At 58.0% G+C, this 27,727-nt stretch overlaps 3 protein-coding genes and 1 long non-coding RNA gene across 22 annotated transcripts in view; 3 read left to right on the top strand and 1 right to left on the bottom strand.

The window, feature by feature from the left end:
- The window catches only part of SIK3 (SIK family kinase 3), a 67,961-nt gene extending 56,330 nt beyond the window's left edge, over positions 1 to 11,631 (bottom strand). For 6 of the 10 annotated variants that reach the window (XM_086861125.1, XM_086861127.1, XM_086861126.1 and 3 more), the window contains exon 1: positions 11,419 to 11,631. In XM_086861125.1, the coding sequence (XP_086717251.1) occupies positions 11,419 to 11,613 (195 nt within the window). In that variant the 5' untranslated portion in view covers positions 11,614 to 11,631. Of the gene's footprint in view, positions 1 to 5,109; positions 5,384 to 11,418 lie in introns of those variants that run through there. The other 4 variants (XM_086861134.1, XM_086861130.1, XM_086861135.1 and 1 more) reach the window with 2 other exon arrangements.
- LOC147649499 (uncharacterized) lies at positions 1,900 to 8,555 on the top strand. The gene is made up of 3 exons (XR_015278871.1): positions 1,900 to 1,991; positions 2,889 to 3,921; positions 4,364 to 8,555. It is a non-coding gene; the product is annotated as an uncharacterized LOC147649499 (long non-coding RNA).
- PAFAH1B2 (platelet activating factor acetylhydrolase 1b catalytic subunit 2) lies at positions 10,906 to 18,816 on the top strand. Of its 6 annotated transcripts, none has more exons than XM_086861140.1 (6): positions 10,906 to 11,436; positions 13,524 to 13,611; positions 13,882 to 13,971; positions 14,751 to 14,867; positions 15,105 to 15,227; positions 15,789 to 18,816. In XM_086861140.1, exons 2-6 carry the CDS (start codon positions 13,531 to 13,533, stop codon positions 16,065 to 16,067), a joined length of 690 nt encoding a protein of 229 aa, XP_086717266.1. In that variant the 5' UTR covers positions 10,906 to 11,436; positions 13,524 to 13,530; the 3' UTR covers positions 16,068 to 18,816. The 6 variants fall into 6 exon arrangements, with proteins under 6 accessions (XP_086717266.1, XP_086717265.1, XP_086717263.1 ...); XM_086861139.1 differs by lacking the exon at positions 10,906 to 11,436 and adding an exon at positions 11,695 to 11,985; XM_086861137.1 differs by lacking the exon at positions 10,906 to 11,436 and adding an exon at positions 12,353 to 12,488.
- A 1,496-nt stretch (positions 18,817 to 20,312) lies between these two features.
- Positions 20,313 to 27,518, top strand: SIDT2 (SID1 transmembrane family member 2). Of its 5 annotated transcripts, XM_086861121.1 has the most exons (28): positions 20,384 to 20,904; positions 21,077 to 21,198; positions 21,292 to 21,453; positions 21,561 to 21,606; positions 21,701 to 21,802; positions 21,880 to 21,963; positions 22,254 to 22,365; positions 22,444 to 22,509; positions 22,616 to 22,709; positions 22,837 to 22,892; positions 23,149 to 23,160; positions 23,300 to 23,371; positions 23,459 to 23,533; positions 23,725 to 23,787; positions 24,172 to 24,293; positions 24,367 to 24,440; positions 24,532 to 24,598; positions 24,730 to 24,803; positions 24,924 to 25,047; positions 25,148 to 25,265; positions 25,340 to 25,476; positions 25,552 to 25,660; positions 25,738 to 25,814; positions 25,916 to 25,962; positions 26,249 to 26,354; positions 26,466 to 26,576; positions 26,657 to 26,770; positions 26,860 to 27,518. In XM_086861121.1, exons 1-28 carry the CDS (start codon positions 20,692 to 20,694, stop codon positions 26,920 to 26,922), a joined length of 2,622 nt encoding a protein of 873 aa, XP_086717247.1. In that variant the 5' UTR covers positions 20,384 to 20,691; the 3' UTR covers positions 26,923 to 27,518. The 5 variants fall into 5 exon arrangements, with proteins under 5 accessions (XP_086717250.1, XP_086717247.1, XP_086717248.1 ...); XM_086861122.1 differs by lacking the exon at positions 23,149 to 23,160; XM_086861123.1 differs by lacking the exon at positions 23,725 to 23,787.
- The last annotated feature ends 209 nt before the right edge of the window (positions 27,519 to 27,727 follow it).

Here is a 27,727-nt window from a genome sequence, read left to right as displayed (position 1 = left end):
CAGGAAGCAAGCTTTGTTCCAGGCAGAGGGGAAGGCGGTGCTACCACACGGCACTGCGCAAGGTTTGGGACTTTGGAGACCTGCAGGTGGGAAAACAAGAAGCATTCTGCTGCTCACCTCAGACGGAGCAGAGCTGCTCTTGTTTGGACAAGCACGTTTGCTCTGGTGACTATTTGAATGATGACTCACTCCAACAAGCCAGGGCACCCTACCACACACAGCCCCGAAGTGCTGACTTAGGGCTTGGGATGCAAATCCGGCAGGAAGCGGCGCTTCCCGACCAGGGCCACCCAGGCCTGGTCACTGCTGCCATCGCCCTCTTCTAGCTGTGCTCCCAGACTGGATGACAAATCCAAAGAGAAGACGACAAGAACAAGAAAACTGTATCAAATACTCTCACTCTTAGAGCACTTCTGAAGTGGTTTTTTTTATTTCTTTTTAATATTTGTGCTCTGCAAAACTGACAGTCCAATTGCGAGCTCCTTGTGTGCCTCCAAGGGACTCAGGGCAGGCAGGTGCTGGGTGCCTGCCCAGCACCCTGTCCCTGTCTCAGGAATGCTGCCCAGCACCCCAGCCCTGGCTTGGAGGCAAGCCTGTGGCCACCCCGCTGGTGGCACTCCTCCAGCCACTTCCACTTTTGTCTCCCCAAGCATGTGAGAGTCACAACCCGTGACGAGCCGGGCAGTAATTGCCATATCGATTTCGACGTTCCTCCGGCCGGAGCAACGCCTGTAACTGTAAACCATAAACCTTTTAATATCCCGCTCAATTATGAGGAAAACAACTCCTGAGCAGCAGCATGGCAGGAGCATCGTTCATCGCTGCTGAGCCTGGCTGGGGATGGCAAACCCACACTGAGAGACACTGTCAGGGGGACAGAGCACACACAGCACTGTCACTGGCAATGTCGGTGCTCTCAACCCTTTCTGTGCTGACCTCACCAAAGAGCTGAAAACGCTGGAACACATGGATGAGAAGACAGATAAGCAAACTGATGGTGTGCCATCAGAACGTGACTTAGTGCTCGTGCAGCCTCTGGGCTGCTCACCAATCCAAGAGAAAGAGACGAGGAATTAAGCAACTATGTCTGGGCATGTCACACAAGGCAGACTTACAACCTCTATTATTTACAAACAGTTCCAGGGAAAGGGAAACAATCTGAGTGACTGTATGGCATTTAGAAAACATTCCCATCCACTGCAAAAAGCACAGAATCATAGAGTATCCTGAGTCAGAAGGGACCCATGAAGTCCAACTCCTGGTCCTGCACGGAACAACCCCAGGAATCCCTCAATATTCCTGAGAGTGTTGTCCAAATGCTCCTTGAGCTCCTGCAGCCTTGGGGCTGTGGGCACTTCCCAAGTCAGGTGCTTTGCTGACATAAGAATGAGATCAGTGGAGCACACCTCTAATCGCCGGCTCCAAATCCTGACGTTGGTCACCTTACCAGCCCTTTCCCCAGGAAAAGGGGCAGCTTTGGAGACACTCAGCCTGGAGAAGGCTCCCACCTTGTGTGCAGGCAGACCTGACCCGCTTTTGTCTTGCTGTGCTGTGAGCCAGCCGGGCTTTGTTGCCATGGTGAAAGCTCTGACACGTTTAGTTTTCCCACTAATTTCCTGCTGCACTAGAGCGACTGCTGCTCTGCACCTCACTGCCATGGCACAGCAACAGGGAACCCCGACACCCCCAGACACAGGGAGCAGATCCAGCCACGTGCTGGTCACTGCCAACAGCACTGTTCCAGGCAACTTTAGTTACACCTCCTAAATACCATAAACCACTCTGCCTTTAAGCCCTACAAAAGTTCAAGGGATTTGACCATCACTCAAAAAGGAACTAGACAATTCAGTGACCTCATAATTAGAGGCTGTATCCCACCTTACCTTAAAAGAAGGTGGTGCATTTCAAATCCCAGACTGCAGTCACCAAACCACCACATTTTCCTCTGGGTTCGCATGAAGGGACTGAGTTCATTCCCAACTGTGTCAATGGTAAGTGAAAACAAGGATCCAGTTGTGTCTGTGGAACCAACTGGGACCAGCAGCACACACACATGAGGAAAAGCAGAGACTAAGGCCCACACTGTCAGCTGATGACTCAGAAACTGCACAAGCGCCCACTGAGTGGGAAAATACCTATAGTCAGCCTTCACTTGTCATTTTACTGTGTAATGGGAGTCTCAGCTTGGATGAAAAACACATGAATATTTTGTTCTGACTAAGCACAGGTTTCCCCGTGTACCTCAGCTCTGCCAGGGCAGTGGGCACACTACACCCACGCTGCTGCAAGGGGGAGGGAGCAACCGTGATTTCCTTCTCCACCAACTCTGCACTTTGTTCCTAACATAAACCAGCTGAATTAACCAGCAGAAAGGAAAAGTCTTTGGATATTTTTTTAATCTTACACTTCCCAGAGCAGCTCAGGGGAAAAACAGCCTCTGTGGAAGCCAAGTATTAAAATCCTCGTACAGAGAATGAATCAGAATGATTTTTATTGGTTTCCAATGAGATTGTGCTTGAAAACAAACAGTTGCTGTACAGCTGACAACCCCCTCACTGTGCCAGAGAGATGGGAGAACATAGATGGGCTTTGTAGAGCTGAGAACATGCTCCTCCATGGCTGCTGGGGAGCAGCTCCATTTCATTAATGGTACATCTACATGTGCAAAGAAATAGAGCATGAGCTAGGCTGTATCATAATCAGTTTGCTGGGGGAGTCCTCCGACCTCCAAAACTGCTGAAAGCCGCCCCAGCTGCCGCAGCCTCGGGCTGCAGAGGACACGGGCTCCAGCAGGAGCTTCCCGCAGAAGAGCACCATTGTCTGCCGGCCACCTGGGAACGAGAAACCTGCCATCAATCAGCCAGCACATGATCCTTTCTCTGTCCAAGGCAGGGGACAATTCCCGGCAGCAGCGGAGGCTCGCTGGGAGCCGGGAAGAGCAGCAGAGGCTGCCCGGAGCCCGTCTGTCAGCGGCACTCCAGCCAGGCTGATAACCTTGACAGAGCCACTTGCAAGATTACAGCCCAAGGATTTCCTACAAGCACATCCAGAGAGGAAGGACTAAGTACCAAGACTAATACTTTTCATCTTTGGTTGCTGCCAGTGCTGTGAGCTTAACTGAAAATTTAGGGCACGCAGAGACACGATCACACTGTCACAGTGACTGACAAAAGCAAACCCTTTCCTGTAGCACTAATTATTTCAGCTGAAAGGGGCACAAACATCTTTAAGAATTTAGATATACATGTGACAAGAGGCATTTTTTCCCCCTAATTTCTTCACTGTTACTGAAGACTGTATTGCAGAATCTAACTGGCTCTGCCTACCTGGCAAGGGTACCTTGAGCAGCAGCACCGCTCCAGACTGCTGCGAGCCTGCAGGAGCAGCACGACACCTGAACAGCCTGTATCCTTCCATTCCACACACAGGAACCAGCTCCAGCTAGGCTCAGTGCTGCAATTCAGCGTGTTATCTGATCACACTTCACACACAATGACACACGGCTCATAAACGTACTCCTTCCATTAGGAACACCTCATGTTGTGAAATGCCACAGTTAGGTTTTAGGCATCGGCTTCAATGCAGCTGCCTTCACCCAATAGCAAGAAGCCTCTGGGCTCCAAAGATACTGTCCCCTGAGAGGGACCAGAAACACACCTGAAGTACCTCATGAGCCAAAAAATTCAGAGACACTCCAGGTTACATGACAGCAGATCCCAGAGTCTTTAGAATTCCGCTTGTGCCCACATTGTGATGGCCATGTGTCTGTCACACACCCATCCCTGCTATCCTCCATACACATTCCAATGGTATTCCTGCAGTTAATACTCTCTGCACAGGACAGAGGTTACGCAGGAAAAGGCACAGCTGAAAGCCCAAGACAGCCAAAGAGCCAGGACAAGCTGAGACTGACTTGTGTAGGTAAGGAAAAACCTGGAAAAAATGTGTCTTCCCTTCTGCTGCAGAAATCCACGCACACTTCCCCAGCCTTGAAAACACCTCGCTGCGTCCCTCTCATTCAGAACTCCTTCCAACAGGACCAACCACATTTTAAAAGTTGTTGGAAGGAGACAAGAAACATCCATCTGCTTGCTGAAAGGCAGCAGACGCACACAGCCTCCAAATCCAGACTTTAATTGAAACACTTTAATCTGCTGCCGCGGCCCCGCATTCTCTGTATTCCCAGTAGTGCCGAGGCGTGCGCTCAGCTAATGGAGCTCTGACAGTCGTCCTGGGCCTGGCTCCCTGTCAAACCACGCTGGCCTCCAGCTCCGGGCCCGCAGTCGCACGCTGATACCCCACAGACTCCTTTTCTTCTAAACCATCTTCCAAATGGACTATAATTAATGTCCTATAACTGCAGCCGACGCTTTAAGGAGCTGAAGGCAGAGCCAAGCCATACAGGAGAGTGGCAAACGTGGAGGAGATCCCAAACTCCAGTGGCAACACCCAGCTGGGCTGTCGGGAGCAGCCATCTCCTGCATTGCACAAGAGCAGCGCTCAGGCCAGCCCCTCCAGTAGCTCAGCACATCAGGTCACTCCTGCAGCAGGCCCCAGCCAGGCAGCCAAGGCAGTGTTTGGGAAGCTGGTGAGCTCCCACTCCAGTCCCTGGGAAGACACGGCTGGTTTCTCTCCGTGGCTCAGCTGAGCTGCTGCGGGCAGCACTCATTCACCCTCCGGACACGCCGACCCCAGCGCTGCCATCCCAGGCCAGGCAAAGCACGGCTGCTGTGTCCTGCACCGTGCCAGAGCACGTCTGCTTTCAGCATCTGCGTCCCCACCTCGCTCAGCCGCTCCTTCAGACAGGTTCTCAGGAACCGCAGCTCCCAAATCCCACGGGGAGGCTTCCCAGCGCTGCATTCGCCTCTGACAGCCGTCACAAACCCGGCTGCACAGGCAGCCACTCCTGCACACGCTGCAGCTGAGGGGCACGAGACAATACTCACATTTACACCTTCATTTCAAACCTTCCATGGCCAAAGCACTTCCAAGAAGAGCATCTGCACTCTTGCCACCGAGTTATAGCCACAAAGTGCTGGCCTAAGCCCATCTCCCCACCTCAAGAAGTTCCACATCTCGCACAGAGGGATGCTGGAGTCACTCCCACACCTGCACTGCACAAGGACCAGCTCCTTCCTACAGTTCTTCTGAGCTGCAGCTGCCCCAGCTGGAAATTGTCGCCAACACTGGATGCAGAGAATAAACCAGAAGCATCAGCAACATTTCTCTGGGATCAGACCACACGCTCTGAGAGGACCAATGCTTCAAGATAACAGTCAGCCAGGTCCACCAGGCTCCAGTGAGATCCAGTTCTGCCGCTGTGCTGTCCCAGGATCTCCTGCCCATCCTCTGATGTGCAGAGCAGAGCTCAGCTCGGCTACCCCCACACACGCTGGGCTATTTTTGAGCTCAACGTGTCAGTTCCACTGGCTGTGGGAGTTTGTTTGTGTGGGATAGCATGATTCGACTACTTTGAAACTTGGCTGAAGCCACATAATTCCCTTTTCATGGAACCCTTTTGATGGCCATTTAGCAGAGAGGGCGAGGTTTAGCCTCAACTAGAGAGACTTGGGGTCAGAATTACTAGAAAAAGACACATAATGACTAACAATGAATCAGCCTTCAGTGGTTTCTTCATTTAAGTGTTAACACAGCATATTAAACCCCTGGCCTGGGATCAGCAGAAAGGCCCTGAATGCATTAAATGAATACAATGGCTTAACTAGAGAATCTCCAAATTGCTCTCTTTAAACCTGTGCAAGCTCCAAGCCAGTTCAACCTTTGCTCATGCAGGTTCAGCTAAATACAACATCTTGCTGATGCACGAGACCCACCATGGTCACACAGGGAAGTCACAACTCTCATGAGAATCTTTTCAGCCAGGGAGAACTTCCACCACAAACTGTGAATTCTACTCTGCTGGCAATGCAGGAGCAACTTCCCAAAGCGTTACTTTCATGGGTAAAAGCACAGAGTTGTTATGCAATCGTCTTGGGGAGGACAAGAAGGGCAGCGCCCTGTTCAGCCACTGCACGGGGCTGATACAGGACCCAGAGACAGGACGTGGGAAAAAGGAGCTTACAGCTGCTTCTCCGTGAAAATGTCTAATACCCAAGGAGCCCAGTCTCCCAGCAACACAGTGCCATTTCCTTATTTCCCTCTCACGTAATTCCTCCCTCAAACACAAATGAGGAGACAGCTTCTAGAAACCCTCATTAGTCCCCTGCAGCATTCCCCAAACCTCTGTGAGACCCTCCCGGAATAGAGACACCCATCCCTGTCTGTCACAGCCCTTCCTCCTCCTGTCAGAGGCTTTTCCTCTCAGGGGCAGCCTCTGTACCTGCCCAAAGGTGCCACCACCTCGTTCATCAGCTGTTGACTGCCCCAAAGCTCTGCTACAGCAAATATTCGGAGAAAGGGACTCCAGACAGGAGGTGGGAAGCAGCCAGGTTGAAGAGGTATAGAAGTTCTACTCACCTCACCCCTGAAATAAGCTAAGAGGCACACAGCTGAGAAGCAGCTATTAATTATCCTGGCTCTCTTAGAATATTCTCCCTGCCCAGAAAGGCTCAGGACATGCCCCAGGACCCCTAGCTCACCCTGCCCACTGACAGCTGCCTCTCCTGTTTCTACCTGTTAGCAGCCTGCTCTCCGATTCAACCACGCTCTGGCATTAACAGCTTGGTAATCAAATGTTATTTGCTATAGCAAGAAAAACATTGTGATGAAACATAAAATGTCAGTACTTCAGCCCACAGTTGATACAGGCAATGGCTCTCTGAGGTTTTAGAAAATATTCCCTCTTATCCCCACCGTGGCAACTCTGCTTAGCCAAAGTTCATTTCCAGCTTTTAGGCTTTTGCTAAATCTCTCCACCAAATGAGAACTAAAATACAACTCTCCTGCAGCACACAAGCGAGGAGAACAAAGACCCAGTGAGCAGCAGGATAACGCTGCCTGAGGAATTAGCCATCCACAGCCATCAGCTTTCCTTATGGCCAGGAGAAACAAGAAGCAGGACAGGTGCAGCAGCACCAGGCAGTTCTAAAGAAAACGACTGAGGAAAGGTGACCGGGCGTGGGTGATTACAAAACGTGCGGCGCCGGTATTGAACAATCCCATCTGACACGAGGCCGATGAGTCAGGGGCTCATCACACGGGCACGCTGGCTGCAGGAGCAGCCCTCAGCCAGCCCAGAGCCACGTGCCTCACCACGGCACGGCAGGAGCAGGACACAGCAGCACCAGGACCTTTCCACCCTCTGGGCTGAGAGCGCTTTGCATCTGAGGAGAGAAATCCAGGCAAGTCCTCAGAGACCAGAGTGTACCAAACCAAGCCTGAGCGCCCCCAGAGCCAAGCCCAACTCTCCACAAAGTCTGCCAGCCCGCTTTTCATCCTGGTTTCCAGAGCCACAGTGCCCACCTCCAAGAACTCTGGTGAAAAATGTGTTCCACTGATGACTCCAGCTCACCCAAAGACAAACCACAGAAACTAAGCCTGTTCTCCCAGGGAAGGGAATGTCCTCTCCCAATGAGGGCAGAGCTGCCTCCCATTCTCCAGAAAAGGCTTAGCTCCTTAAAAACCTAGAAAAAAATCAGCTCAATTCTAGCCTGCAGTTGTGCCTGTGCTGGTCGAAGGGCTGTGTTCTCCCAGGCCTGTCAATTCCACCCCAAGAGAAAGATGGATGTGGAAGTGACTCCCATCTCCCAGTGAAACACTGCACGAGAGCAGCGCAGCCACGGCAGGTACGCACTGCTCCGTGCTCCAGCTGTGCCTCCAGTCCCCTGGAGCTGATGGAAGGGATGGAACCAGGACAGCAGAGAGCTCTCAGCAGTGCCCAGCCTCCCCCTCTGTCCTCCTCACCCCCACCAGTTCCTGAAGGCTCAAACACAACATCCAAAGGGTACAGGAACATAAGGTATGTGCTCCTTGGCACACTCATGAACATTCCCTGACCAGACCTTGTGAAAAAATGTGGCATTAAAAACAACCCCACCGCCTGAGCAGAGCTGGAATTCTAATGAAGTCACTTGGATGATTTATAAATGGAAATTCTGTGGAAAACAATTCATTCAGCAGGTCACTCTCAAGATTTTTATCACAGAAACAAGGGTTTCTTGTAAAAGATGAGAAGAGACAAAAAGGAAGGGGGACAGAAGGAGGGATGCAGCAAGATATCCCCCAGGTGCCCATCCTGGTCAGAGCATTGGCTCCAGCTCCTGCCCAGCCATCAGAGCAGCTCTGACAGAGCACAAGAGCCCAACTTTGCATGGGCAGGGACTGAATGTAAATTGCTGCCTTGGTTAATACGGAAATTGCCGACTGTTCCCTTCTATTCCATCGGCTCCAGCAGAGACAATTATGAATACAGGCCTCCTGCCCTTTGGGATGATTAACATTCCCCTTCCTCAGTGTCCCCAGCACTGCTGACCCACATTCAGCTCCTGAAATGCAGTTCTATGTAAACTGCAATGTTTGGTGTCAGCAGAACGTGCCAGCCCAGCAGGGCCGGGTGCTCTGCTCCTCTCTCTAAATAAATGCAGTGCTCAACTTTCCAAGGGCCAGGAAAATCCCAGTCCTTTAAGATCACACCAGGCACCCTCCACTTCTCTTTTTAGGGAAAAAGGGACACAAGCCAGAAATGCTCCGGCTGTTATCTCGAGCTGTCATGTCAAAGTCCACTTGACCTGGTAAATGTCCGTCGGAAAGGAAAACAGGATCCAACACTCAGCCACAGACCACCTCTAATTCCAGGCTCAGCAATGGACACCAGCCCACACCATCCCTAATTTCACCTTCTGGAAAAGGCCCCAAATCACGGGGTACATCTATTTCCAAGCTCACACAGACACTCACAATGGAATTCCGTCTGAGACGGTGGAGCAGCGCGGTTCCCAAGGAGGGGCTGTGACGAGCAAACCCGCTTTTCTCTAAGAGAATGTGACATGGGGTCAAGTTTGTGCAGGGATTTGGTGGCTATATTTGAACTGCCCGGTTCTCTTACGCAGCTACTACAGGAGAGCAGGATCACCTCAGGAAGGGGCTGCCAGCACAGGCAGTAACTGGGCTGCGCTTGCGTTTCGTGATCAAAGAATTCTTTCAGATCCCTAAATGGGATCATTTTGCCAAGGTTTTACTCGCTTCCAAGTTGTTTCCATTAACTCAAAGTGTTAAAAGTGCAACTGTGATGAAGACAAGCTCGCAGTAGCATTATTTTGTATTTCTGCTGCCAGTCAAAATTGTTTCCCCATAAGGATTTGCCCTTTCCAATGCATTTACATCAACACCTCTCCTCTAACCTCATGAGCCCCAGAGCCTGAACTGAGCAGTTCCTTTCTCCTTCCCCACTCCTCTCCCAGAGCCAACAGCAACTTTCTGTCAGCGAAGGAAAAGTACTGAACCCGCAGTGCTCGGGGTCTGCAAGCAGAATCCAATCCATTCACTCCCACTCCTCTCCAGAGGCTGGGATTTGAAAGGAAACCTGACCTCGGAGTTGAGAAAGCTTCCAGGTCAAGTTTCAGCTCCAAGCTATCCCATCTCAGCCGAACAGATGGCAGTTGTTCCAGCACAGGTATTTCCCCAGGCTCGGGGAGCCCCCAGAGTTCAGAGGGACAGGGACTGGATCTCCTCCATGCAGGGAATGTGCTGCAGGTCAAACCCGCTGCTCCAGAGCCCCCAGCACCTCACTATCCCAGCAGAAAGCTGCTTCCTGGAGTCCACAAGCCACCCTTGGTCACTCCAGGCCAGCAGGAATGAGTGTACACTGCTATAAAGCAAAGCTTTCCAAGCTTAGTATCCCCTTCCATCACCCAAAGCCAACATTCAAAATCCAGCCTTGGCCCTGTCAACGTGGAACACAATTTCCAGGCAAAATTTATCTGCATATTCTGCCATTCTTCGGACAAAATCAATTATCCCCGCACAAAAGATGGTCTCTGCTTTGGTATTTTGCAAACTTCAGAGTCAGCACCACTGAGAAGAAACCTTGACCCAAGGAGGGAGTCTGGAAACAGGAACAGGAAAGCAACTTGGAGCTAGATCCCTCCTTTTCCAGGAGCAATCTCCACTCAGAGGGGTCAGTCTCCTGCTCCAAAGCACCCAAACCCATGACCGTGTTTCTCTCAGCAGGGTTCAGGTTTCTCATGGGGAGAACAGCAGCACAGAACACCTCAAGTGCAGGTTAAATTGTGGCACTGAGCACTTGCAGACACAAAATAGCCGTCAGGGCAGGCAAATACAGCCCAGCTCTGAAAAGAACTGTCCAGGAGGTGTCATAACCGATGTTTAAATAGCCCCTGAAATTAATTTCACTTTATTATCCAGGCAAAGAGCCAGAGCTCCAACAAACCAAGGTGATGGTGGATTTCTCCTCCTGTTTCAAAACAATGTTGCTCCTGAAAGTGACAGAGGGACAAGCCCAGGAATTGACAGAGGGACAATCCCTGAAAGTGACAGAGGGACAAGCCCAGGAATTGACAGAGGGACAATCCCTGAAAGTGACAGAGGGACAAGCCCAGGAATTGACAGAGGGACAAGCCCAGGAACTGACAGAGGGACAATCCCTGAAAGTGACAGAGGGATAACCCCAGGAATTGACAGAGGGATAACCCCAGGAATTGACAGAGGGACAACCCCAGGAATTGACAGAGGGACAATCCCTGAAAGTGACAGAGGGACAGCCCCAGGAATTGGCAGAGGGATAAGGCCAGGCACTGTCAGAGGGACAAGCCCAGCCAACACCATCCTCCCTCTGCAGCGCTTCCAAGGAGCCAGCACGGAGCCAAGAGCAGGGCAGGCGCAGGGCTTGGGTTCAGGCCTGTGTGCTGCCTGCCCATGGCAGCCCCGCTCCTGCCGCAGCTCCCCGAGAGCCCGCTGGAGCTCTGCTCGTGCAGCACCGGGCTCTCCGGGCGCTCGGTGTCACGGGCACCAGCGGGAGCGCAGCAGCGGCCGTGCCGCTCCTGGCGGATCTCGCAGGGCTCCAGGGCTCGCCGTGCCCGGCTGCAGCCGGATCCCGGGCCGTGTGTCCGGGGCTCACCTGCGAGCCGCCCGCACCTGGATCCACCTGGACTCGCCGCTCCCTCGGGAGGCCCTTCCTCGCGCTATTCCCTGCGCTTTCCCACGGCCCTGAGGACTCGGCCACGATCGCTTCTCACCGTTTCGGGAAGAAACGACCCGTGCCCCGCTCGCCCTCCGTGTCCCCCCCGGCACGCCGGGAGCATCCCCGGCTACCACGGGAGCATCCCCCCGCTCCACCTCCCGGTTATCCCGGTGCCACGGGACCCGCGGGGACACCCGTGTCACCCGTGACAGCGGCCCCGCTCCCCGGCAGCGCCCGCTCGGGGCTGGGGGCGCTCGGGGCCGCTCCCCGCTCCCTCCCCGCTCACCGGGGCAGCGCCGCGACCCCCGCGGGGGACTCACCTTGGCGCGGGTCACCAGGTGCGTGGCGAGCTTCACCACGGCGAAGTTGCCCTTGCCGATGGTGCGCTCGATCTCGTAGTAGCCGATGCGGGCGGGCCCGGGGGGCCGCGGGGGCGGCGGGGCCGGGGAGAGCCGGGGGGCCGCGGGGGGAGCCCCCGCTCCGCCGCCTCCTCCCGCCGCAGCCGCCGCCGCCATCTTGTCGCGCGGAGCGAACCCCCCCGCGGGGCTGCGGCACCGCGTGAGCTCATCCGCGGGGGGGCGCCGGGGGGCGGGCGGCTGCCATGGCGACGGGGGAGGCGCTCTGACGCCACCGCGCGCGTCACGGCGCGCGCACCGCGGCGGGCGCCCCCGCGCGGCGGAGCGCGGGAAGGAAAGGCGCTGCGGATTTGGGGAGAAACCCGCGGGAAACGGGAAATTCGTGACGTCACGCCGGCGGGAGCGCCCCATCCCGCCCGCATACACCTCGGTTCACGCCTCACCTCGGGAGGAGAATGACGTCACGGGACGGGAGAATGACGTCACGGAGGCGGGCGGTTGGTGCCGGGGTTTTGGGGACAAACCAGTGAGGTATGGGAGATGAGTGTGATGTCACTCCCCAACTGAATGATGTCGTGGTGATACCGCCCCATCTGGGACCCCACCCGCGGCAGGGAGCTGAGCCGGTTTTGGGGCAAAACCCACGGGTAACTTCTTGTGACGTCACTGCTTGCGGGGACACCCCCCACATGCAGGTCACGCCTCATCTTGGGAGCAGAATGACGTCGGGGTGGTAGAATGACATCATGGCGAGGGGCGGGAGGTGCTGTGGTTTTAGGGTGAAACCAACGATAAACACGAAAAGGATTCCTCGTGACATCACCCCCCCACCCGGCGCGCTCTTCCCCTCGGGGCAGCATGACGTCACGGGAGGTGTGCAGTGACGTCACGGCGGGAGACGGGACTTCCGCGGGCGCGGGGCGGAAGCGGCGGCCGGGGCGCGCGCGGGGAAGCGGAAGCGGAAGCGGCGCAGGCGCGGGGCCGAGCGGAGGGGACGCGCCCGCCATGGAGTCGCGGGGGAAGGAGCCGCAGCCGTGAGTGCGGGGGGACCGCGGGGCCGGCCCGCGCCAGCCCGGGGACGCCGGCGCGGGGCGCGGGGGCAGCGGGAGGGAGAAGGGGAGGGGGGCGCGGGGGGAAGCCGCCCTGCTCAGCCCAGCCCGCCGCGATGGGCTCCGGGTGCGGTGTGCGCCCACCGGGCTGCAGGCGGCGGCCGCGGGAAGCATCATCCCGCTGCTCTTCCCGCTGTAGATCCCTCGGGATCTGCAAAGATGATGAAGGGCTGGAGCATCTTTTTGATGGAGAGAGCTGGGAGCTTGGGCCTGGTCAGTCTGGAGAAAGGAATCCATCGATCCATACAAATCCACTCCAGGGAGTGTCAGAGGATGGTTCCAGACTGTTTTTAGTGATGCTCAGCAGCAGGACAAGGAGCCGTGGCCATACACTAAAATAAAAATTCCGCTTCAGCGTGGGGAACCCTCCTCTTTCCAGGAAGGGTGGCAGAGCACTGGAACAGCTGCCCAGGGAGATGGTGGGATCTCCCTCTCTGGACACACTCCAGACCCACCTAGATGCATTCCTGTGTCACTTGCTCCAGGGGACCCCGCCTTGCCAAGGGGCTTGGACTGGATGATCTCCAGATCCCTCCCAATTTGTAACGGTTCTGGGATTCTGGGATCAATCCCACCACGATGCGCTGCTCCCGAAGCCAGATTATCCACCTGGACCGTGGAGCTCAGCAGCTGTAAGCTGGATCTCTGGGCGCTAAGAGGGACTTATCCTCGGAATCTCAGTGCTGGTTGCTGAGTTATTAAAGCCCCGTGTGGCTCAGGTGTGGGGCTGCAGAGCATCCCTGGAGCTGTGCTTGGTTCTCCGTGCCGGGATGTCCGTCGGTGGCTGGCCCCAGGGGAGTGCCTGCTGCAGAGTCACTCTGGCATGGAGCAACAGCCATGGTGTTGTTCTCAGCCAGGAACGGGCAGGAGTTGAGGTGCAGTGGATTCCAGCAGCCCTTGCCCAGCCCTGCTGCTGTGGGAGCTGCTGGAAGCCGCGGGTGTGAACTGTTCTTTCCACAGGAACAGGATGGGCATGGGGGACTCCAACCCGGCAGCGGTCCCACACGCCGCCGAGGACATTCAGGGGGATGACAGGTGGATGTCACAGGTAAGGCTGGCAGGTGGATCCTTGTTACTGGGGGGATTTGGGCCAGTGCTGCCCAGGACCCTGAGGTCACAACAGCCTGGAGCTGGCAGCTGAGGAGGGATCCTCACAGGGTTGTGGGGTTGGGAGCAGCTTAGGGGTTAATGCAGGCAAGGGTGCTGGAGGCCATGGCAGCAGGGGGAACAGGTTGGGCAGCTGTCCCTGTCCTGCAGCAGGGATGGATGCCCAGGAGCAGTTGTCACCTGGAGCTCACCTTGCTGCTCTCTCTGACAGCACAATCGGTTTGTCCTGGACTGCAAAGACAAGGAGCCCGACGTGCTCTTCGTGGGGGACTCCATGGTGCAGTTGCTCCAGCAGTATGAGGTAGGGATAACGGGAGGGAGGGATGGATTAGAGCAATTGGAGCATCTCTCTCTAACCCAGAGGTGGCTGGTCACGTGTAACACTGACGATTTCCACTGTTCCCGTTTTTCCTGCCATCTCCTGGGGCGTTCCTGCCCTGCTTCCTGAGCTCCCCAGTGCCTGGACACTGCTTTACCTGGCTGCTTTTGCCTCCCTCTCTGAGGCCCGAACAAGGGCCTGCATTTTGGCACGCGTTTCGGATTCCAGCCTCCTGAGGCCCGTTGAATTCCCTGAGCACAATTAGCCCTGTAGAATTCAGGGTGCCAGAGGCATTGGTTTACTGGTTCTTCCCTAAAATTATTGTAGGAAAGAAGAGTTCTCTTCTGCTGTGGTGGCAGCTGAGCAGCTGTGTTCTGCAAGAGCTGCTTCCCTTTGTTCTAGTTCTGTTACCTAGGGATGAGAAGGATTTAATCAGGTCACAGATTACTTTTTCAAAGGCCCTGTGCTTAGGGACACCATGGTCTGCAACAGATCAGCACTCTGGGGCTCTGATGAGTTCAGCAAATCACTGCTCCAGAGATCTTTCCTTCCTTTGTGCCAGGTCTGAGAGTTTGAACCTCAGCAGCTCCATCTCTTCTGACTCCAAATAAAACCTCAGGCCTTGTGTAAATGCCCTTTGTGGAGTGAGTTTTCAGAGGAGGGCTCCTGGCTGCTCTCAGTGACCTTGAGGACACGGTGTGGTGTCTCTGCTGCACAGCCAGGGTACTGCTCTGAAGCAGCACATGGGTTTCTGCTTGCAGATATGGCGAGAGCTCTTCTCACCGCTCCATGCACTGAATTTTGGGATTGGTGGAGACACCACGGGACACGTTCTATGGAGACTGAAGAACGGTGAACTGGAGAACATTAAACCCAAGGTATGAACTGCAGGGTTAGTGAGGGTATCCAGGTGGGCAGTGAAGGTCACCTGCAGCTGCAGGCCTGGCACAAGTGCCTTCCCTGAGGGCAGTGGGCAGTGCCAGCCCCAGGCACTCTTAAGCCCTACTCTCCCTCCAGCTATCTGGCCACAGATGATGTTTATGAAGGGATTTCAGGGTCATCAGCCCTGTTACACTCTCTCTGGAAAAGCTGCAAACATTTTTCTCTCCTTGCAGGTCATTGTTGTTTGGGTTGGAACAAATAACCATGAAAACACAGCAGAAGAAGTCGCAGGGGGAATCGAGGCCATTGTGCGCCTGATAAACACCCAGCAGCCACAGGCCAAAGTGATTGTGCTGGTACGTCCCTGCTCCCTGGGCTGTGCCTCTGCCATACTGGGAGTCACTGGGCGGTGCTGGGAGGGCTGTCCCTTCATCTGCCCTCTGCTTTGTGCCTCCCCTCACTGGCTTGGCTCTGCAGGAGCCCTCCTTTAGCCCTTCCAGAGCTGGGGGGACTCACTCCAGTGACTATCCCGCTTACTAATGTTGCTGAGGAAGTCCTGTGAGGGGAAAATAGGTGCCCAAATTCCAGCTGGCATTGGGAATCCTAGCTGGCTTCCTTGTCCTAAGGAAGCTGCTGCCTGTCTTGCTGAGGAGCTGAAAGCGTATGGAAAGAGCACAAGCTGACGCATTTGGAAAACAAAAGAAAGCAATTTCTGTGCCAGTCAGTGCTTGTAGCTCATCTGGCTCCTTCACTTGCATTTCACATTAGGCCTGAATGGACAAATTCTGATTCAAGGGATAGTTCCTCTTGTCACAGACATCCTAAATCTTGACAGGCAGCCCGAATTGGAAGGGAAAGCAGGGCTGCTGATGCCATCAGAGTCACATAAAGCTCTTTTCTGCTCCCACTCCTGCCAGGGCCTGCTACCTCGTGGAGAGAAGCCAAACCCGCTGCGGCAGAAGAACGCCAAGGTGAACCATCTGCTGAAAGCCTCGCTCCCCAAACTGCCCAACGTGCAGCTGCTGGACGTGGACGTGGGCTTCGTGCACTCGGATGGCACCATCTCCTACCACGACATGTTCGACTTCCTGCACCTGACGGGCGGGGGCTACGCCAAGGTCTGCAAGCCCCTCCACGAACTGATCATGCAGCTGCTGGAGGAGACCCCCGAGGAGAAACGAGCTGCCCTGGCCTGAGTCGCTGCTGTCAGCGTGGAGAGCATCATCCAGCCCATCAGATCAGTTCTGTCACTGGCACTACAGAATCCTTCTTTCTTAAAGCACTTTCCATTGTAGAATGATACCGGATGTCCGTACCTAGTGTTTTGAGGGGGAAGGCTCATGTTTAACTGGTCTTGTACATACGAGGGCCGGCTGGGTTGGTTTTATTGCAGGAGGAAATTAGCTGAAGAAGAGTTTTACTTTTAAACCATTCCTCATTTAAAACGAGAACAGGACTGTCACTCTGTGCCCCTCTCATGTCTTGTTGCCCTGTGGTTGTCCTAGACCCCTCGTAGCCTGTCTGACAGCCCGCTCCTGGCTCACCGTTCCTGGCTGCAGCCATCGTGCTCTGTGTATTTGCCTGGGAACAAGAATCACATTCCACTTGCAAAAGCCAGAACAGATGCATTTTTCCAAACTCGGTTCCACCTTTTAGGCGGTTTTGGGTTTTTTGTTTGGGGTTTTTTTTTGTTTGTTTGTTTGTTTTACCCATGGGGGGTTAAATGACACGTGTTGCTTTCTCACTCATTTCTGAAGCAGGTCGAAACTGGAATTCAGAAATTTAAAGAAGCAAACAGTTACCTGAACTCATGTAACACTCCCCAGTGCTTGTCTCGTGCTCGTTTCCCCAGTCCTGCTAGCAGGGGCACCTTCCCTCCCACGCAGCTCTCCCAGGGGCACTTCCCTTCCTCCCACACAGCTGTCCTGGGAACGTTCCCATTTGGGTGCTGCTGCTGGCCCCTGCTCCTGCTGCCCGTGATGTTGCTGGCTTTTAGCAGTTGCTCAGTGTAGGATTTTAATGATCCAGTAATTGGCAGTCACTTCCTCTCTCCTCTGGAACTGACAGACATGCCTCTGAGGTGCCCGGGCTCTTTGCAGTTTTTTTTTCTATTTTTTTATTACATATGACTGTTACATCCTTTTTTTTTTCTAAAGCAAACCCACATGAAGAGCCCCTGGCTGCAAGGCCTAAATCACTCTGAAGCTTTACAGATTTCAAGGTGTATATTTCCTTATCACTACTGGTTTACTTGTATAAACATTTTATTTGAGCAACTACAGCCTCTTAGAGTAAAAAGTGAAGTTAAGACCTAGATTCTTCTGCCCTGGACACTGCTCCTCACCTCTAGCAAGGGAGCCAGAGGGGCAGGTGCCCTCCTAAAGGGCTGTGGCTCAGTGGGGTTTTGGTTTGGTTTGTAGTTCAGAGGGCTGGTTGTAGTGAAACAACTTTTCATTTAAAACTGAGAGCTTCTCTTCCAGAAATAAATGGTTTGGACCCGAGAGGCAGAGCCCTAGATGAATTGATAACTTGAAAATAACCTATTTCAAACCAAGTCTGTTCCTCCCTGCCTTACCTGCTGGAGCTGGAGCTCAGTGATTCCACGCTGGGTTTTTGCTTCCCGCAGGATTCCAGGCAGGTAAACCTGGGAGGAACAGAGAGCTTCACTCCGTGCTCCAAGGGAGGGGTGTTCAGGTGTCAGGTGGCTTTGCTGAAGGCCATAGGTACTGTACATAGTCTGTCTGCCCTTTGCTGTAGCCAAGGGCTGGTGTGTAACTGACCTAGCGTTGAGGAATCCCCTAACGTCCCACCTCATCCCCCTCCTCCCGTAGATTTGATCATAGCAGGATTCCTGCCTGGATTGCATGCATAGTGTGTGTTTTGTTTCCAGTATATGTGATCTACACACAGATGAAGGAAAGGTGAAGCGTTCCCCTGGCCAGGATCAGATGCAGAGTGCCATGGGAGAGGAGGGATCACATCCTACCCCCGTGATCCAGAGCAGGGGTGCTGCTCCCTGGAGCTCCATGGCCTTGCAGGGCAGGCTTTGAGGGAACACTGCTCACGCTTCCCATAAGCTTCTGGCTGGAAATATTGGGGAAGGGCAAGTGGAAAATCAAATCTTAAAAAGTACAGTGCAGTGGAAAGTTCCTGGGGAAGGGCTTATCCCACCTCTAGCCCCCTCAGGGAGCTGGGATAAAACCCATTTTTGCTCCCTGACAGCTTTCCATCTCCAGGCTTGCGAGAAAAGGCCGTGTGCTAGTTTAATCTCTGCATCCCTGCTTCCTTCCCTCCCTGCTGCTGCTGCTGCATTTGGCTGAAGAGACGCTAACCAGGAATGTGCTCTGCAGTAAAGCTCCGGCTTCGCTCTGTGAGCCAGCCCCGTGGGCAGGGTGCCGAGTGGCCCGGGGAATTTGGCAGGCTCCGGCGTCACCGGGGAGGCTCTGCTGGCTCCGCTTAGGCTTGGCTTGCTGAGGTGCCGCGCTCTGTGCTGGTTCAGTGCTCTCGGCTCTGCTCCTTGCTGCCTGGCAGGAAACTGCCCTGCTCACCTGAGAGGTGTCGTGGGCAAGAGAGGTTCTGCCTCCTGCTCACCCAGTGCTGAAATCCGAGTGCCTCCTGTGAGAAAACTTCAGTTCTGGCTCTGGATGTCCCTCGGGACGGGGCTGGGCTGGAGCTCTGGCCTCCTCTGAGTGAGCGTGTCCAGTTTTGTGTTTATGCAGCAGAGAGGAAAACAAACAAAAGATGTGAAATGACAGAGTCTTGTGAGGTGCCGGGGGAGGGTGAGGCAGGAGCGGGGAGGCCCCCACACCTCCCCTCACTGCCCAGCCACTGCCCCGAGCCTTCCCCGGGACACAACCATTGTGATTCTGCTTTGGCAAAAATGCATCGGCTGGTAGAAGTCACTGTTAGTGCATATTTCGATATAAATGTCAATGTTTCACCCACCGTGTCGCAGCCTGTGTGTGTGTGTCTGTGCCCAGATGTCTCCTGCCCTGTCTCGGTCACTCCTGGAGCTCCCCATGGGGCCGGGCAGGTGCTGCCAAACCTCCCACTGCGGGTCCTTTCCAGCTCTGGGAGTTGTGCTCAGCCAGATCTTGCTCCTCGTTTAATTCCTGCTTTTCCCCACTCCATTTGGGGCTGGTTTTGTCTGTTTTTCCTCCTTTCCCCGTGCAGATCTGGGTGCTGCACCCAAACCTGTGAGCACGGTGCTGCAGGTGAAGGGGACTGGTTTGTTTTGGCCCTCGACAGGACATCGGCTTGTATTGGATTCCCGAGCGATTTCTCTCTAATGGCCCTGGAACAAGCAGGGAATGCACATCCCCACGCAATCCCGCTCACAGCCTTCCTGCAAGAGGCGACTCGAGTTCCATCAGAGCCGAGGAGTCGGCCGGAATTCTGCTTCTCTTCCCGCATGTCTGTCCCTGGGGTTGTCCCATCTGCCGCCAGGGCCACCACCTGCACCTGGAAACAATGGGCAGACTGTCCAAACTGTGGCATCCTCGGGGACAGGAGGGCCCGGAGAAATAAAGTGCACAATAGCAGCAGTGCCTTGTGTCGTGGCGTTTGTCCCGTGGAGCAGAGCAGGAAAGCGGCGGCAGCGGTCCTGGATGTCAGAGCCAGCCCGGGAAAGTGGCTCCGAGTGAGGGGATTTGAAATCAAAACCCCCAGTTGCAGACAAATAAAATGTGATATAAAGGCCACAGGGCTGGAAGCAGGAGGCTTGGCAACAGCTGGGATGGGGGGGGTGTTTTGGGAGACACACCAAAAATGCAGTGTGGCATCACTCCCACTTCCCCCAAGCATGGGAAAGCTCCCAAGCTGCTTTGAATTATTTATTCCATCTCTGGTGGTGAAGGGTGCATCAAACCGGAGAGGATGCAGGAACCTCGGTGGGAATCCAGAGAGCAGCAGGAGAAAGGGATGGGGCAGACCCACCCCTTCCTTCCCTGACGGGATTCTTCCATGTCCTCATGGGTTTGGGTGGGTGTCTGCAGTGCTGCACGGCACCGGGGCTTCCCTGTTGGGGCACGGCGCCCATGTGGGGTGACCTGTGGAGCAGGGGCTCCCCTATGGGGTGCTATACGGGACAAGGCTCCCCTGCAGCGTTCTGTATAGGGCAGATCTGCCCTACAGACCACAGCATTTTCTGTGAGGCTCCTCAGGGAACTGGGCTTCCTCTCCAGGATCCCGGATGGAGCAGGGACTCCCCTTTGGAGCCGGGGTCCTACATGGGCATGCGGCTCCCCTACAGACCAGGGCTTCCCCTATGCCGCCCATATGGAGCAGGGCTCCCTTATGGGGTCTTATATGGGACAGGGGCACCCCTGTAGGACAGCGCATCCCTGTGTGTGTGCTTCCCTACGCAGCCGGCCTTCCCCCCGGTGCTCGGGGCCGGTTCCCCCGGTGCTCGGGGCCGGTACCCGGGGCTCGGGCCGGTACCCGGTGCTCGGGCCGGTCCCCCCGGTGCTCGGGCCGGTCCCCCCGCCCCGCCCGCCGCGTCACTTCCCCGGCCGGGCACTCGGCGTGCGACGGGCCTGACGTCACCGCCGGTCCGTGTTTACCGCGGTGCGGAACGGGAAGGGGAGAAGGAACCGGGACTGAGAGCGGCACCGGGAGCGGCTCCGCGCCCCGCCAGCAGCGCCCGCAGCGCCCCCGGTACCGCAGCGGCCCGGCCATGGGGCAGCGCGCCCGGGCGCGCCCCGGCTGAGCGCCCCGGCCGTCCCTTCCCGTCCCTTCCCGTCCCGTCCGTCCCTTCCCGTCCCTTCCCGTCCCTTCCCGTGCCGTCCCGCCCCGCGGACCTTGGCCGGGGATGCTGGCGGGATGTCGGGCGCCGGCGCGGCCGTGCTGGCCTGGGCGCTGCTGGCCGGGACGCTGCTGTCCCCGCCGCCCGTCCGGCCCCAGCCCCAGCCCCTGCCCCACGGGGACCGCAAGGTGCAGGAGAAGGAAGCGCAGTTCAACACCACCTACATCGACTGGGTGGACGCCAACCTGCTCAACATCTACGCCTTCAACCACAGCGTCCGGAGGAACAGGGTGAGCCGGGGCGGTCACCCCGCCACGTCCCCCCGGGCTGTGTCCGCAGGGCTGCGGGCGGTGCGGGCTGTGCGGGGCACGGCAGCCTCTGCCACGGCGGCCGAGCAAAGTCCAGCCTCCGCTTCGAGCCCGACCTGCCCGGCCAACACCTCACCTGGCCCTGTCCCCGCAGACCGAGGGCGTGCGGGTGTCCGTCAATGTCCTCTCGGACCACAAGGACCAGCCCGTGCTCTTCGTGGTGAGGCAGAAGGAGGCGGTGGTCTCCTTCCAGGTGCCGCTCATCCTCCGGGGCCTGTGAGTAGCGGCGGGGCGGGCAGGGGTTCCCCGTGCAGGAGCTCCCCGGGCTGGGATGTCCCGTGCAGGGCACACACGGCTCTCCCTGCCCAGGTACCAGCGGAAATACGCGTACCAGGAGGTGAGCCGCACGCTCTGCCAGCCGCAGACCAAGGCCGAGGTGGAGACCCAGCACTTCTACGTGGATGTCTCCACGCTCTCCCTCAACACTTCCTACCAGCTGCGGGTCACCCGCGTGGAGAACTTTGTGCTGCGGTGAGGGGAGCCCCGCGCCCTTGTCCCCTTCCCTGCCTGCTGCCTGTGGGGCTGCGGGGGCTGTGGGCTCCCCTCACCACCCATCACCTTTCCTGGGCTCTCTGCAGGACCAACGAAAGGTTCAGCTTCAATGCCACGGCCGCCCAGCCGCAGGTGAGGGCAGCTAGCACGGCGTGGCACGGGAGGGCTCTGCACCCAGGAGGAGAGCGTGCCCACCGTGGCAGCAACGGGCCCTTTCTCCCCACAGTACTTCAAGTACAAGTTCCCCGAGGAAGTGGATTCGGTGATCGTGAAGGTGACCTCAGCCATGGCCTTCCCCTGCTCCGTCATCTCCATCCAGGACATCCTGGTAGGTCTGGGCAGCAGCTCTCCTCTCTGTGTGACCCGTGGTGCCCGGCGGGGCTGACAGCCCCTCTGCCCCCGCAGTGCCCTGTCTACGACCTGGACAACAACGTGGCCTTCATCGGGATGTACCAGACCATGACGAAGAAGGCGGCCATCACGGTGCAGGTGGGCACAGGGCTGTGCTGTGGGGCTGTGCTATGGGGCTGTGCCGTGGGGCTGAGCCGTGGGGCTGTGCCATTGGGCTGAGCCATGGGGCTGAGCCGTGGGGCTGTGCCATGGGGCTGTGCCGTGGGGCTGTGCCGTGGGGCTGTGCCGTGGGGCTGAGCCGCTCCCGCTCCCTGCCTGGTGCTGCCAAGCACCGCTGGCTACCAGAGCCCACAAAGGATATTCCTGGGATAACATCTGGCATGGGAGATCCCCTGCTGGGCTGTGCTGACCCCCGTCTCTTGCTGCAGAAGAAGGATTTCCCCAGCCATAGCTTCTATGTGGTGGTGGTGGTGAAGACAGAGGACGAGGCGTGTGGGGGGGCTCTGCCCTATTATCCCCTCTCCAAGAATGCCTCTCCAGGTTTGTAGCGGGGCTGCCACCGTGGGCTGGGCGTGGGGACAGGGCAGAGAGCTGAGCCCTGTCCCTGCCTTCTTCCAGATGAGCCCGTGGATCAGCACAACCGGCAGAAGACACTGGAGGTGATGGTGTCACCTGCCATAACCTGTGAGTCTGGCAGGGGCTGGGGTGCTGGGGGTGCTGGGCTCTGTGGGGACCCACAGCAGGTCCCCCGAGGTGCCACCTCCACTGAGGGCCTGTCCTGGCTCTACAGCCGAGGCCTACGTGCGCAGTGTTCTCTTCTGCCTCGGCATCTTCCTCTCCTTCTACATCCTCACGCTGCTCATCGCCTGCTGGGAGAGCTGCCGGTGAGTGCCCGGGTGTCAGCACCTCTGGGTGCTGAGCCCATGGGCACAGTCCTGGTGGGGGCCCTGGGGCTGTGTCCCCTCGCCCCAGCAGGGGCACAGACGGGCTGACAGCTGCTTCCCTCGGCAGGCAGCACAAGAAGAAGGGGCTCCTGGCAGCCATGGATTCACCCAGCCTGGACACAGGTGAGGGCTGGAGGCAGCAGCCAGCACCATGGAGGGGTCTGCCTGGGGAATTCCTCTTTATTCTGCCCTCTTTGAGCCTGTGGCAAAGCCTCTGCCTCTGCAGGAGTATGCCCCTGAGTTCCTGGGGATAAATCCTAGTGTTGGGAGGACAGGGAGGTCCCAGACTTCTCTGCTGTGGGGCTGGCTGGGCTGTGCTGGGGCTTTGCATCTCACCAGGTCTATCTCTTTCTTCTCGTGGCTTTCCGGGGACTCCCAGCATCGCTCCTGGGTAGGTGCCAGCTCTGTCCTTGGCTCTGAGCTCGCCCAGTGCCAGGGCAGGGGTGGTGGGAGCTGCTTTGTGCCCAATGGCTGTGCAGCCCTGGGACAGGGGTGCCACTGAGGGTGACAGGGACCCTCCTGTCCCGCAGGTCACTCCCGCAGCATCCCCAGCTCCTTCCTGAACCACGGCCCCTACGACAGCTACGGCTACGGCTCCTTCGGTCAGTGCCACACACTGTCCCCCATCCCTCACCCCCTGCCTGTGGGCTGGGCCCACCCCCACCCTCTGCCTGTCCTTGTCCATGCAGTGAACGGTTCCTCCAGCAGCACCGAGGGCATCACAGACAGCCTGGGCTCAGCAGAAGTCTCCTACAGTTACGTGGGTGAGTTGTTGGGCCACTGGTGTGGCCGCAGCCCTGCGGAGCCTCCTGCCCAGTGGCATCCTGGCTCTGCCCCCTCCATCTCCGGGAAGGGTCCTGGGGCTGCCGGCCCCTCGGTGCAGCCCCCAGTGGGGTCTCCAGCAGTGACACACCTCAGGGAGCTCTGCTCCAGTAACTCTGGCTTTCCTTTGAAGGGCAGGAGCAGTTCAAGCGGCGCACGCCCTCCGCCCCGACGAGGCCGCTGAGCATTGCCATGGGTAGATGCTGGTACCGGGCAGGGTCGGGCCAATCAGGGCAAAATCTGCCCAGCCCCAGGCTGTGTCCAGGGCACAGAACCTACGCTCTCCTCCCTCAGAGCAAGAGCAGCACCTGAGAGATGCAGAGCAGGACATTGTCCACCTGGCTCTCGGTGTTCCCCAGCTGGCAGAGCCCCGGGGAACAGGCACGGGGCAATGCTTGCCCGCGTGGGCACAGCCAGCACCTGTCCCCAGGGCAGGGCTGTAGGGAGCTGAAGCCTGTCCCCAGTGTGAGTTGGCAGGGAGGCAGCCCAGTGGTTAATTGGGGGTGATTGGGGTTCTGCGGGGTGGGCACCGAGGCGGGCTGGCCCAGGGGCTCTGCTGACGGCCCCGGCTCGGCCGCAGGGGAGCGGTCACTGGAGAACGTGGCCAGCCGGCCGCGCCTGGACTCGCTCAGCTCTGTCGAGGAGGATGACTACGACACGCTGGCCGACATCGACTACGACAAGAATGTCATCCGCACCAAGGTGTGTGTCCCCCCCAGCCCTGCCAGCTGCTCCCTGCCGGCCAGGCAAGGCCCTGACCCCCCTCTCCTTCCAGCAATACCTGTGCGTGGCCGACCTGGCGCGCAAGGACAAGCGGGTGCTGCGGAAGAAGTACCAGATTTATTTCTGGTGAGTGGGAGGCAGTGGGGAGGGGGCACCAAGCTGTGTCCCAGCCTGGGGTGCACAGCAGGGACCCCCTGACAGCCCCACCCTCTCCCAGGAACATCGCCACCATCGCTGTCTTCTACGCACTCCCCGTCATCCAGCTCGTCATCACCTACCAGACGGTGAGTGTGGCCAGGGCAGCAGTGAGGGGCTCCTGGGAGCTCCGGGGTCTGTAGTCCCAAAATGTGCTCCCCAGCATGATGGGGACATCCCTGGGAGCCCCCTGTGTCCCTCACCCTGCTCGTGCCCACAGGTGGTGAACGTCACTGGCAACCAGGACATCTGCTACTACAACTTCTTGTGCGCCCACCCACTGGGGAACCTCAGGTGTGTTGGGGGGATGGTGGAGGGTGCCCGGGGGTCCCCTGTGCTCAGGGCTGGGCTGCAGCCGGACCCTGGGGAGGGAGGGGGTTCCACAGCACCCACAGTGGGACTGGCCCCTCGCAGCGCCTTCAACAACATCCTCAGCAACCTGGGCTACGTCCTGCTGGGTCTGCTCTTCCTGCTGATCATCCTGCAGCGCGAGATCAACTACAACCGCGCGCTCCTGCGCAATGACACCCACGCCCTGGTGAGGGACGGGGCTGTCTGGGGGGGGCTTGGGCTGCCTGGCAGGGCTCAGCCCCCCGGGATCCCCCACTTCCCCTCCCTCCCTCTCCTCTGCCCCTCAGGAGTGTGGCATCCCCAAGCACTTTGGGCTCTTCTACGCCATGGGCACCGCCCTCATGATGGAGGGGCTGCTCAGCGCCTGCTACCACGTCTGCCCCAACTACACCAACTTCCAGTTCGGTGAGTGCCCCCCCCGGGCTCCCCCCATCCGCACTGGGGCCACCCACGGCCCTCTCACCGCTGTGCCCCCCCAGACACCTCCTTCATGTACATGATCGCGGGGCTCTGCATGCTCAAGCTCTACCAGAAGCGTCACCCGGACATCAACGCCAGCGCCTACAGCGCCTACGCCTGCCTGGCCCTCGTCATCTTCTTCTCCGTGGTGGGCGTGGTGAGTACGGTGGGCACCGAGGGAGGGGGGCTGGTGGTCCCCACAGCCCACTGCCTGACCCCACTCTCCCTGCAGGTGTTTGGGAAGGGGAACACGGCTTTCTGGATCGTCTTCTCCGTCATCCACATCGTGGCCACGCTGCTGCTGAGCACCCAGCTGTACTACATGGGGCGCTGGAAGCTGGGTGAGGGGGGACTCCGTGAGCGAGGTGGGTGGGGACAATGTGGTGGCCCCGTGGTGTCACCTCCCCTCTCCCCACAGACTCGGGCATCCTGCGCAGGATCCTGCACGTGCTGTACACGGACTGCGTCCGGCAGTGCAGCGGGCCCATGTATGTGGTGAGTGCTGGCACCGGGGCCCCTGGCGCTGTGGAGACCCTCCCTGGCAGCCCCCCAGAGCAGCTGCCTGCAGCCCCTCACGGCCCCCTCCTCTTCTGCAGGACCGAATGGTGCTCCTGGTCATGGGGAACATCATCAACTGGTCGCTGTGAGTGCAGAGCTGGGCACGTGCCAGACCCCACCCTGCTTCTCCCCAGCCCTGCTGCTGCCCCCACCCCGCTCCTGCGGCACTGCTGTCCCTCCATGGGGCTGGGCCGAGGACAGGCAGCTCATGGCAGCTGTCAGCCCATCACAACAGGTCCCTCTGCAGCTGTGGCATCCCGGAGTCCTCACATGCTGCCTGATCTCCTGGGGGCTGCAGACATGCTTTGGGGACAGCGGGCATGGCAGGGGGACCCCCAGGCTGACCCCACTGCCTGTCCCTGCCTCCCCAGCGCTGCCTACGGCCTCATTGTCCGCCCCAATGATTTTGCTTCCTACCTGCTGGCCATCGGCATCTGCAACCTCCTCCTCTACTTCGCCTTCTACATTATCATGAAGGTGGGAGTCGAGCCCTGGGCCCCCATGAGCCCAGCAGGGAGGGCAGGGCAGGGCAGGGATGGGCACTGCTGCCAGCTCCTGCCCACAGAGTGACCCCAGCCTCTCCCACAGCTCCGCAGTGGCGAGCGCATCAAGCTCATCCCTCTGCTCTGCATCATCAGCACCTCCGTGGTCTGGGGCTTCGCCCTCTTCTTCTTCTTCCAGGGGCTCAGCACCTGGCAGGTGAGCAGGAGGGTGGCACAGGCAGCAGGGTGGGCAGGGTGGCCATGGGCAGGCAGTGACACTGGCCCTGTGCCTGGCAGAAAACGCCAGCTGAATCCCGGGAGCACAACCGTGACTGCATCCTGCTCGACTTCTTCGATGACCACGACATCTGGCATTTCCTCTCCTCCATCGCCATGTTCGGCTCCTTCCTGGTAGGGGCTGGTTCCACCGGCACAGCAGCCGCTGTCCTCGGTTCCCCAGCCCCCAATGCTCTGTTCCCCTCACTCCCCTCGCTCCACAGGTGCTGCTGACGCTGGATGATGACCTGGACTGTGTCCAGCGGGACAAGATCTACGTCTTCTAGGAGCCTGCAGCCACCCGCTGCCCTGGGACTGTGCCAAACAAGCCGGCTGCAGCCCCGGGAGGGGGACCCACCCCTGGGGAGGGATGTCTGCGCTGCAGTTCCTGCCAGCCACTCCGTCCCCCTCCCCACACAGCCCGGGGGTCCTGGTTTGCCTCCTCCCCATCAGCCGGGTCCTTCCAGGCACTTTGTGCCCATCCCTGGGCCCGTCACAGCCAAAAATGGGGCTGGGGGGCCAGCGGAGCATCCGTCCTCGGTGGCAAGTGACACTGGAAAAGGTGCTGCTGCTGCTCCGTGTCCGTGTGCCCCTGGGCACAGTGGGGGGATTGGGGCGAGCGCCGTGCCAGCAGCCCCGTGGCCCCCCGAGCACGTGGGTTTGGGTCTCTCTTCAGTGCCTGAGTCGAGTGGGTGGGAGGTGGGGGGTGTGTGGGGCCAGCACGGTGGGGGCAGTGGCCGGAGAGGCCCCACTCGTGTCTCCTCCAGCGTCCCGGGAGGGGGGTGGCCGCAGAGGGCCCCCGTGGCCGCTCCCCATCGAGGTGCCGCGCTCCCCACGCGTGGATCTGCTGGGAAGGGACTCGCATTAAAGTGTCTGCACTTTGCCCGTGCCTGCTGCTGCCTGCCAGGGGTCCCACGGGCCGACGGCCACCCGGTGGTAGCCAGAACCTGCACCGCGGGGTTTTGGGAGGGGGGAGATGCCACAGGGGCTGGGAAATGCTGCCCCGGAGAGCACATGTGGGGAGGATGAGGGAGGCCCGTGGGTCATGGGAGGACTGGCAGCCCCACGGGTGGGTAAGGGATGCCCAGGGGG

Source organism: Cyanistes caeruleus, chromosome 23, assembly GCF_971803275.1.
Source record: "Cyanistes caeruleus chromosome 23, bCyaCae1.hap1.1, whole genome shotgun sequence".
NCBI classification, from domain to species: Eukaryota; Metazoa; Chordata; class Aves; order Passeriformes; family Paridae; genus Cyanistes; species Cyanistes caeruleus.
Note: the sequence above shows the minus strand (reverse complement) of the source record. Positions and strands in the feature narration are given on the sequence as shown.